General features: G+C 37.7%; 1 protein-coding gene across 6 annotated transcripts in view; it reads left to right on the forward strand.

Annotated features, from left to right (window-relative positions):
* Nucleotides 1-12130, forward strand: part of EPHA6 (EPH receptor A6) — a 917633-nt gene that overhangs the window by 766717 nt on the left and 138786 nt on the right. For 4 of the 6 annotated variants that reach the window (XM_050957100.1, XM_050957110.1, XM_050957127.1 and 1 more), the window contains one exon: nucleotides 1998-2120. The exons of the other annotated variants lie outside the window; for them this stretch is intronic. In XM_050957100.1, coding sequence (XP_050813057.1) covers nucleotides 1998-2120 — 123 coding nt within the window. The remainder of the gene's footprint in view (nucleotides 1-1997; nucleotides 2121-12130) is intronic. 6 annotated transcript variants of the gene reach the window in all.

The following is a 12130-nucleotide window of genomic DNA, read 5'->3' on the forward strand; positions in this document are numbered from 1 at the left end:
TTTTCCCCCTTTGATATTGTATTTTTCTCACTAATTTTTTTTAATCTTCTGCAATATACTTTTTATTAAATACCTTAAGAGACAAGGTAGGTGAGGTATGTTTTATTGGACTTACTTCTGTTGGTAGAAGGCGCAAGCTTTCAGATTACACAGAGCTCTTCTTCACATCTGTAGATGTGATGGATGATCTAAAGTCTGCCAGTAATTCATGTTTGATGGTAGGCCAAATTAATACAAGAAATTTAAAAAGAGTCATAAAGATAGCTTTAGAGGTGACTCTTTTTACATTTCTTGTATTAATTTGTCTTACCATAAAAAATGAATTATTGGCAGACCATAGATCACTCCTAGAAAACTAGGTCACGCAAAAGAAGATTACTGATTTGCAGAGAGATACATCTGTGGTGGGTTCCCTGACTTCATTCAGCTTTGCGTGGTTGGAAGGATTTTCCCATGCAGATCCCTTTGCAGGATCAAACAACTTAGTACAAAAGTGCCCAACAGAGTGCTCATCAAGGACAGTTCTAGAACAGAACTGAGAATTTGGAAAATTTTATTAAGGCTCTCAACACTAGTTTTGCCTGGCATAGCGGGGGGAGGAAATTGTTTTGATTTATTTTTTAAATTCCTTAGAGTTTTGATCCCACCCTTCGGTTATTAAAGATCTTTAAGGATACCTAATAAAGGTTCTGTATTTAAGACATACATTATATCAATTTTCTTTCTTCATAATGTAATAATTTTTGTACCATCTTTAGGTTTTAAAAGGGGAAATGAAGCAAATATTGAGGGGAAACAGAACTATTGTGTATGAAAACCAAAGGGGTGACATTTTTTTTCAGATCTCTCTAAGACTACGCAGTCTCAACAAAAAATTGACATTTCTTCAGAATGAATTTGCTCAACCGCGTTTCTCTGCATCTACAGGAGGCCTCACAAATTGAAACTGCATATAGATTAAGAAACCGATTTATTTCTAATTATAATGAAATTAAGGCTTTTCCATCTCTGAGGAGCAGCCATGATGTGCCTTCTTAAAATGGTGAACAAAGATATCAAAACTGACCATTGCCTAACTTTTTGAATGGGATCTTGTTTGTTGTTTTTACTAGCATTATAGTTATGTTGAATATTCATTACCCAACTATAATTTAGGTTTAATTTTAATTTTTTTCAAACTTGGAGAATTTAGATTTTCCCCCATTGTATGTGTGTGTATATATATATATATATGTATATATAAAAGAAGCTTTGAGATTTCAAGTCCCTATTCAATGTAGAGATCTGCCAAGCACAGGCCTGTGCAGAGCGCCATTGAAGTTGGGTCTTCCCCAGTGGATCCTTTTGTAGGATTAAGGGCCTTAATCTTTTCCTCTTCGATATATCAAAATAGCTATCAATAAATGGCATAAAATGAGGACAAGTTCAGTGTATTGTCATAACTGCTTTTGAAATGATGTTTTTCACATCATTTCCTGCCAAGACAAAATTCTACTGTCAGGTGATTGCAGAGATCTAGACTGGTGTTCTGCTCCCATTATGTGTGTGAAATTCCATTGACATCAGTGGGAGTTTTACACATGGAGATAGTGCATCTCAAACTTATTTTGCTCTATATGGATCTAAGAAGTCGATTTCACCTTTAAAAGTGAATCTCTTTGTATTCTTCTTCCTTGAAGTTCTGAAATTCCCCATTTAAACACTGTACCAACTATAGTGCAGAGGAAATAAGCCCTCTCTTGCTAGCACTGTATCACTTAATGGCTTGTGGTGTGGGTTTTTTATTATTTTTTTCTTTTTTTGTTGTTTTGGTTGGTTGTGTGTGTTTTGTTCATAGTGTTACCAGGTTTTATCATTTAACAGCATTTTATGAACTTTGCTTCCATGAAGACATTGTTGACTTTGCAGAGTTTCATTTACTCTCTCAAACAATCAGCTTCTTTTGAGCAGCCAAAGAACAGCTTGTTTGATTAATGATCATTTTTATCTTTTGAAAGGATCCTTCCCGACCATTGGGGTGAAGTCTCTTTCGAGATTCCTGAGCGCAGGCTTTTTAAATAGCATCCAGGCCCCACATCCAGTCTCACGGGGTGGATCTTTGCCCCCTGGCATTTCCTCTGGTAGGTATTTCAGGTGAAGTTTCCACCAACCCTTACTAGGGGAACAGCACCAAAATCTGTTAGTGGTAGGACAGAGAAGTTAATATCTGTCTCAGTCAATAACATCTATCCATTAACCAGCCTGCTAGTACAGGACCTGACCATGTATATATAAGAGAGGCTGTAAGAGGAGGAAAACAGCCATAGCTAAGTGGTTATCTGAAATATAAAATGAAAACTGCCAGTGTTCTCTTAACAAGCACTGCATGAAACGCACTTATGTAAATAGAAAAAATAACTTAGAAATGGCTCTTGAAATGTCAGATTTGCTCTGTCTCTGAATGCCTGAATGTTTTCCATGAAAGTTTCCATTTTCCTGCTAACAGACAGGAAGTAAAAAAAAATTAGAACAAGTAGAAATTAATTATGCACTGAAATAAAAAATGGGGAAAGCAACTAACTTTGAACTCTGGTTTTATATATGCTTCAACGTGCATTATTTTTAAATACAGGTAAAAATAGTTTGGGTTTCATAGAATCATAGAAGATCAGGGTTGAAAGGTACCTCAGGAGGTCATCTAGTCCAACCATCTGCTCAAAGCAGGACCAATACCCAACTAAATCATGCCAGCTAGGGATGTACCTCCAGGTACAATGGAGGTGAAAAAGGAAGTATAGTGCAGTAATAAGATCCACAACACAGTAAGTGGGCTAATGTCAGGCTGAAGAGTTGGAAGAAAAATAATCTGCAGGAGTAGGCTAGTATAGATACTTGGCTGAGACGGGGAAAAGTGACAAATCACAGGTGCTCCTTTTCTCTGAAAGGGGAATGCAGGTCATCTGTCTTCATCTGGAATCATGGAAGATACCTGGCACTAAAACTAGCAAGTAAAAAGTAAGTTAATAAGTTTCACTTAATTTATTTAATAGACATCTATATTAAAATATGTCTAAAAGCAGAATTCAAAATGTATTGCTTTCCACACTGCACATTTCAATAAAGAATGAATTTCTTCCTGTCTTAATTTCTTACTTCTTCCCTTTTAGTAGGAAAATGGCAGCCTCCTTAAAAATGTTTTACCTTTTTATGAACTACAGTTTTTTTCTATTTTCACAAAAATCTAGTTAATGCCTAAAATACTCTGGATTTTCTCTTTAAGGCAGGAAAGGTTGTCTAGTGGTTAGAGCAGGGGGGATGAGTGTAATGAATTCTGCCCTGGATTCCCTCTGCCAATTGAGGAGAGAAGTCACCTAACTTTTCTGTACCTCAATTTACTTCTGTATAACATAGAGATAGTTACAGGCCAGGGGTCACTATTAATCATTGTTTTCTTTCATTCTCTAAATAGGAAGTAACAGATAGTTTTGATACTTTCTCTGATAACTGTTGGTAAATGCTGGCCACTGTACTAACCTCACAGTGGTGCTGGCAGACAGTGGTTGTAAACACTTTGAGATCTTCTAATGAACAGTGCTATTCAGAGTGGTTCTTAAATATTTTTAAAGAGCTATTACTGGTTCCAGCAATTTTCTCTACTTTGAGTATCACATTTAGTATCATATAGTATTACTGATCCTCATTGGCTAAGAATTGCTGACATCCGATATATTTGTTACCCTGGCCCACTTATTTGTCTCAACTACCTATTTTGTCTTCTTTTGTTTTTTGTTTGTTTACTTGCTTGCTTTTGATTGTAAGCATTTGGGGGCAGGGACTTTCATTTTCTACATTTTTGTACTACTCCAAGCACTACAATGGGATGCTGACCTAGCTGGCCTGTAGGTGCTAATATAATATAATGGGCTTAATAATAATGAGCAAAAGGAAGATGACAGACTGGTAGAATATTTCAAAAGAGAAGAAACTGTGAGTGCAACTACTATGTGCAATTTATTATAATATAGCTAATAGGTCACTTTCCATTTTGGCAATAGCAGCAAGTGAAGGAAAGGCATCCCATCAGCATACTGTCAAACTGCGTCATTTTATAGAGGTTGGGGAGTTGTCAGTCTGTAGAAGGGCAGACAGCTGCAGTGATTAATCCACTGGCAGACTACATGCATTTTGTTGAAGGGAGGAACTAAATGCACTTTTGGCTGGGGAGGAGGAGAGGAGTTCCAATGTTAAGGTAAAAAGACTGCTAGTGTGCATATCAAGTCTGCACTGTACAATGTCAGGCAATAATTATGATTATGATGAAGGTATTTTACTGTTTGTAGTTTGATTAGATTAAACTGATTTTGAAGCCATTTGATTGATTCATATTTTTTCCTTGATGCCATGAGTACAGTGCAAAGTTAAGGTTGTTTAGGTGCTATAACTGTGCATTTCTTATCTTAATACATTTTGGATTTCTTCTAAGCATAACCTTAACTCTGAATTGTCTGGGTTAATGCTTGGTTTGGGGTAATTACAACATCCCTGTAATGTTTTTACCTTTAAGTCAAAATGAAATGTGATTTCATTTTAAGAGAAGATTCATAGATACACCAAAGCAGCCAGAGTGCACTGTCCAATTAAGCTGCCTTTACAGCTGCTTTGTATATTGCTAGAAAAGTGTGAAGCAGTCACAGTATATTGGTGAATTTAGCCCTTAACTTGCAGCTCTCTTCCTGATTTTGGAGGGTTATGTTAGTGAGACTAATGCTTTATGAAGGGAGGGTCCCCGAGTCCCATTTCTCTGTGCATTAAGGGGAGCCTCAGTGCACAGGGGAGCCAAGGCGGAAGTAGCTGATGCCTACTGAATCTGTAAAGAGAAGTGACAGTTGAGCAAATAATGTACCAACCAGAATAATGTATTCTTGACGCTTGTCCATTCTTCCCTATACCCCAGAATCATTACAACCACTAGAATTATGCATGCAAATTAGCTATAGAGCAAGTTTAGTGATTGGTTGTTGCCTCTGATGTCACAATGACCCCTCTTCACTTCTCTAAGCTGTTGAGCTGAGCATTTATTACAAACATATCTAATTGCTAATAACTTATTTGAATTAAATAGGCTGTAATTAAACTATAGCCCATGCATAAGATTTCCATGAAATTTTAACTATATGGAAAGTTCGAAGCATCTATGTTATTCTGTTGAGGTCATTTGGGACAAAGATGACTGACAGATGCTAAAGTTAATTACAAGCCAAGACCTTTAATGCAAACTTGTTAAATTTACTTGTACATTATCACAAAACTAATTCTGTAGACAGAGTAAGTGCTCTTAAGTTTGGGGAGGATACATTGTACTTTTCATACAAAATGAGGTGGTTGGATCCATGCTTCAGGTGGAAAATGAAACTCAGCTGGAATAATGACCAGAGCTTCCATAATGAGCACCTAGAAAATAGGTTGTTAAGGAAGTTGTGTCAAAAGTATTTTAGGGTAAAATGAAACTAATAATTGACTTTTCTTTTTCACTGAACATAAAATGTTGCCTTTTACCATTGCACCGATGCTTCATATTCAGTTTTGTAGAATTTGGTATTTGGCTTTGCATCCCTCGGGAATTCCATTATATCACAGGAATCCCCACCTGACCAACTTCAAGCCTAACTTGTGGTGCAGGGGTGCTGCAAAGAAGCCCTTTGCAGCTGATTATCTGGCCCTCTGTATTGAGTGAGACTTGTCAAAACTCTTGACTTGCTTCCAAAATGCAAATCTCATTGCATTTTAAAGACAAGACATAACTATTCTGATGGAATAGTGCTTGCATTTGAAGGCCTCATTAAAATTCTTTCACTGCTTGCTAGCACTTTTATTTGGGAATCATTGTTTATACTAGTCCTGAAAATACTTACTGTTATTTACAAAATCAAGTCTTTTTCTCACAATAACTTCCTTGACTTGACCATCAGTTATGTCACAAACTATTTCAACTCTTTTTAGTTCATCTGCTAACAGTTCAAATTCATGTGACAGCCTTACGTAGGTCTCACCTGGCAGCTGGTTTCATTTAAAGGTTTCAAGTGACATTCATGTGTAGATCAAAGTATTCTTGAAAGCCTTTGTCTGACAATTTGTAGTCCTCTCATCCTCCCATTGGAAAGATTTGTGCATTCACAATTCATTTTTGATTTTCCCTTAGTGCCACTTGCCTGCAGGAAAAATTGGAAGTGCTGTATCCACCTCCTCAAGTTCTCACTCTTCCATACAAAAGTGCTGTAAGATATTACAGTTTGTTTCTTGGTCCTAGTCAAGTTACATGGATCAGGGTTATATATGTTTACACCCCTGTCACTTGGCTAGTTACACCCATATTGTCAGTTTCCCTACTTTCATCATTGGAGACTTAAAAGACAGATGACTGATCCTGCTGCTATAGAGTGGAGAAAGAGAGGTAACACTGTCAGTATCTCCCTCATAGCTGGTCTCCAGATTCTTCTCTGATAGTAATGAGTGGAGATGTAAGTCAAGAGGAGAGACTATGACAGGATCTTTGTTTAGCAGCCAAAACCACTACTTGGTGTCCAAATTAAATGGAAGGAGGTGAGGGTAGGGCCTTTCAGCCCCAGAAAATCTGGCTAAAGCCCCCTGGAGTAAGTCCTATGGCATGACCTGTACAGCCTCTGGTGTGGGGTGGGTGAGGCAGAAATTGTTTTATATCTTTTTTTTTTCTATGTGCTGTACAAACAATAGCTAATTAATCCTCCCAAGCCCTGTGTTAGGCAAGTATTCAACCATTTTACTAAACCAATGCATAACTTTTATTTAGATCTCAGACCCTTTTAGTGAAGGCCTCTCTACCACTTTTACTGACTCAGCATAGCTGAAGTTCCCTCCCCATTTACAATAAGGCTCTTTTTTTCCTTTCTAACACACAGCTCTTTCCTGTTCACTAGCTTCCTTCCTTTCATACAATCTTCCATATGTTCTGTCTTTCTGCTTCCAATGACAATCTCTCCACCTAGTGTTACCAGCTGGCAAAATTTTATCATGAATCTCACAATATTTGGTGTTTTTTCTTAAACTCCAGCTCCTGAAATTATTGGATTATGGGAGACTCTCAACTTTAATTGTAAAGTTAAATTAAATTTCTAGCCCTCCTGGTTGTAGAGAACTTGAAAATCTAATCCACTTAAGGCTCCAACCTAGAGGAGAAATAAAAGAAACCCAGATTTATTTTTAAAATCTCATGATTTTAAATCAATCCCACAATTTTGGGGGCCCTAACTAATGATTTTAGTATAGACAATATCACTCACTTCACAACTGAAGAGACAATTATGGGTTTCAGAAGCATCCATAGTCTTTCTGCATAGCCCCAACTGCTTCTGAATTGCAAATGCATGTGCTCTTCATGCACAGAAACAAAAAGAGATTCATGGGCAATGAGAGGAAGATGCTGGCTCAACAACTTTGGATCGTTTCAGATATGAAACCAAACTTCACTTAACCTTTTGAACATTTACCTATAATTAGTAAAGCAGTAATCATCAGCACAGTAATCCTTGATCTCTGTAGGCAGTGATAATTGCATCCGGTATTTGGTCAGTGTGCATGAGGGTGGAAACAAGCAACACAAGTGCTGTCAAAATGATAAATGAAGACTATATAAACAATATTTTGAAATACTGGATATACGAGATAAACAGGACATGACCAGGAATTATGTGACAGATAACCTAAGCTTTCACTGACCTTTCACAGAATGACGGAAGTAACCGTTTGACAAGGTTGAGCACGTCTTGGGGTATTTATAAAGGCATAGAAACATGCTTTTCTGCAGCACTAGGCATGCATTTTTTTTCTATTGGTTTTCCTTAAACTTCTGAAACCCATAATTTTGAAAAAAGTTTCTTTTTTTTTTTAAATTTAATGCACTTAATTTCCCTGGCCATAGATACTATGTGAATTTGTATAATGTTTTTATTTCCTCTTACATCCTGTTAAGTAGCTCTTATGTATTATGGAGTATTGAATATTGATGGAGCATAGGTGCCTTTGATATGCAGATATCATTTTGTTTAAACTCCATGACATATTGTGAGGTCAATAGAGCAAGTGACCACTTATGCAATGAGACTTCATTTGGGGACAGAAATCATGTTTTCTCACTTTGGAATATCCCTTGCCCTTCACACAGGAGAGTGTATAGTGGTATGAACATCAAAAGCGTTACGACAGCAGCTTTTAGGGGTGAAATGTCAGCATTAGTTTAAATAAGTAAATTGTATTGAAATGTAGTTATACTAAGGCTGCGTGAACTGGCCATAATCTAACTGAGCTAAATGCTTTATCCATTCTTTGAATTAAGCCAAAGTAAACCTGTTATTAATTTAGTTAACGGTTTTCATTTGTTCCTTGGCACGAGGGCCAGACTGTGGAAACTGCAACTTCCAAGTTCTGTTCTTGTCTCTGCCACTGGACCCATCTTGTCTGTTGCTTTGCGCCACTCCAGTGGTGGAAAGTAGTCCTAAAGCCAGTATAGATATGTAATGTTGATGAGCCTGTTGAAAAGGCAGTAGCACAATATTGACCCCAACAAGGCAGACCTTGAAGGAATGTAAAATTAGTTAAGAAAACTGGCTGGAAAGCTAAAATGAAAATTAACCGTAAAAATCAAAATTGGACCAGAACATTTATCAAACTCGTACAGCCTAACTATACAAAAAAAAAAGTTTCCACATGCTTTCCCTCTACTACTGCATTCTCTTTGCTTCCACAAATGGAATGGATATGGGAACGGAATGGATCAAGAAAAGGGAGAAACTGTAACATGGAAACAGCTTTCCCCAAACTATTATCCCAATCCTGCAGAATCCCTTTTGTTGGAAAACCAGATGATTTGCATCTGGGACTGCAGAGGTGGCAGGCTAGAGGAGACAGGACAATGCTTTAAAATTTTCCCTGTTCTCAGCCTTGCAGGGATTCACCTCCTAAATCAAGATTATTTTGAAAAATGTTCCTCATCCATGATGTGAAACCTCTATGGCTGGGGCAGTGGGAAAACCTGGGTTTATGACACCTTTGGATGTTTCCTGACATAGAGGGAGGAGAGGACATGGGGAGGCTAGGAAGCAGTTTGGAGGTACAGGGTCAACATACAGATGATCGTGGCTTCCATGGTATGTCTACACTGCAATTAAACACCCACGTCTAGCCCATGTCAGCTGTCTCAGGCTTGCAGGACTCAGGCTGTAAAACTGCAGTGTAGACTTCAGGCTCAGGCTTCAGCCTGAGCTCTGGGACCCCAGGAAGATGGAGGGTCTCAGAGCTCAGGCTCCAGCCCAAGCCTGGATGTCTAACCTGCAGTTTTACAGCCCGAGTCCTACAAGTCTGAAACAGCTGACATGGGCTAGACGTGGGTGTTTAACTGCAGTGTAGACATGGATCCCCCTATGACAGGGGGCTCAGCCAATGGAGAACTGGGAATTTTAAAACTGCTATATCTCCCTTGGTCCCCAACAGAAAAATTCAAGGAAGACCCTCTGAGTGCATACTTAAGGTTCCCAGTAGTTTAAATTAAAAACACCTGCCTATGTCACAGAGTAATTTGTGATAGCAATGCCATTTCTGTTCCGTTTGTAAGTCTTATGTGTATTTGGCTCTTCTCCTCTTCCCACTGAAGTCTTCAGAAGGAACAGGACGGGGCATTTCATTGAACAAACTACAGCTATGGAGGAGGGATATACAGGGCACTATAGTAAACTGTAAGAGACCACAAGGCTTTTAAAAATAAGCTGGGAAGGAGAAAGCTTGGAAAAGATGTGAAAAGAACAAAACTAAACTAGAAGGCCAAGATGTAGTGAATGAAAATTTGAAGAAAAACACTTCAAAGAATAATATGCAATTTTTCAAATACTGTGTAGACACAAACTATGATCATTTAGGAATGGCAGCTATGGGCCATTAGTGTGTGTGTGTGTTATATAGTATTCAGCAAATGTTCTTCCATGAATTGTACATTTCTGTTATTATTTGCCAAGGATGTATATGCCCAGCTGAGTCATTTCTAAACTATATTATTCAAATGGTAGTGTTTATGCTGGCCTAGCACAGCTCCTAGTGGCCAGGGACTAAGATGGGCATTTGGGTGAGCTACTGCACATTCTGCATGTCCATCCTTTCAGGGTATTTGGAATACAAATTTCAGTTTGGGATCATCTCTAATTTAAAACAATTAGTATAAATAAAATTATTTGTGATAAATTCGTCATTTGATTTGTACGTAAAGTTGTTTTGGTTTGTTTTTGATTTAATAATGTAAAATTTGACTGGTTGTGCAGCTGCTTTTCTGCATCACTGGTTTTTGGGGTTGGGGTTGTTTGGGGTTTTTTTGTGTTTTTTTTTTAAACGTCTCTTGGGAAAAAAACATTTATTCCCTGGAATCTGTTCCCCCATTATGTACTACAGTACATCACTGGAGATTGATCACTACAGTAACTTCTGTTACCAGTAATAGAGGTTAAGCATCTGGAAAGATAGAGCAATAGACTCTGCCAATACATATTGTATATAAGAAACAACACAAGTGGAACTAGACATGAGGTTTTGAGACCTGAATAATTACATGAGGAAAGTGGGGAGTTTCTTGTGAGCATTTTTAAATTCTAAAAAAGCTAATCCTAATTAGAAGCAGGTCTGTGCATTTACTAAATTAGAGCCACTTTCTAGCTTCAATGGGAGACATATGGATATAAACCAAACCCAGAATATGGCCCATAAGTGGGAGGATATCAGATAAAAGTATGAACTCTGACTTGCAGAAATGACCCAAAGATATTTTCATGTAAATTACAGAGACCAGGTCTTACAACCCTCAATATTTATATAGGTGGACTAATAAATATCCTGTTTACTTTAACAGCTTTATTCCCAGGGCAGATATTAAAGATTTCCTTATAAATGAAGACTGTAGAGATTAACATGTACTTTTTTGGAGGATTAATCTTACATAAAAAAAATCATTAAAGTGAGCTTTGCTGCATTCTTTAAAATGACAACAGGAGACAACAAGCTGAATATTTTGTCACTGATATGACACTTCATAGTCTCATACTTATTCATCACTCTATCATTTAATTACATTACAGTACTATCAAAATCCTATGTTATGGAAAAAATTAGAAGGAAAATTAACAATAAATATGAATTGTAAATGCATCTGGTATTTAAAGTTACACTACCGTGTATGGCAGATATTTCTGCTTTCACAAAGAATAAAATCCTGAAAGAATTAATTAATGCAAAATAAAAAAAAATGTAATGTATGCCCTGAGGTGGCAAGGCATCAGTCAAGGATGTTTTAGCAACTTGTGTTGCTCTCATCTGTATTGAAAGTCCTGCAAAGTAACAGCCAAATGGAGGCAGCAGGTAGAATTGCCAGATGAGGATTCAGTTTTGAGGAGCAGCCTAAGGAATCCAGCTTTCTTAAATATTGTGACCAGGTCTGTCACTTAAGTGACATATTGAATGAGAAGAGCAGACTGGTTCATGTGAGGCCTCATAGTGATCCAATCATTAAAGCAGCTGTAATACTTTCGATTCATGCTTGCAATTAGACTGCAAGTGCTACACACACATTGAAAAGAGGAAAAAGTGAGGTACAATATCAGGGACAGAGAGTGACCAAAAATGACAGGTCTGGAGTTTGCTTGTGATCTTCCTGGAGTATCGGGCCTTGTAGGCAACAGAATAAAAAAGTATAGCATCTGCCATTTCAATTGTCATTTTATATATATGGGCAGCACCCAACGACCAATCACCGTCAAAGCCCTATTTAGCCAGGTGCTGTACAACTAGAAGAGGGTACAGTCCCTGCCTGAAGAACTTCTCATCTGAAGAGGCAAAGAACAGATACTGTGTACCTTTATGAAGCTAAATAAGTAATAGTTGCTTTGTTTGGACTGTAAAGTCTTTGGGGCAGGAGCAGTGTTTTCCCATGTGTATACATCATGCAGCGCAATGGGACCTCAAAGTGCTACTGTAATATAAATAGCAATGTATGCTGTCTCACACCTAAAGAGAGAAATGTCTGCTACATGGGTTCTCAACTTTTTCCCGTACAGAAGACTTCCCTCTGTCTAGCCAGGAACCC

This window comes from Gopherus flavomarginatus, chromosome 1 (genome assembly GCF_025201925.1).
Source record: "Gopherus flavomarginatus isolate rGopFla2 chromosome 1, rGopFla2.mat.asm, whole genome shotgun sequence".
In the NCBI taxonomy this organism is placed as follows: domain Eukaryota; kingdom Metazoa; phylum Chordata; order Testudines; family Testudinidae; genus Gopherus; species Gopherus flavomarginatus.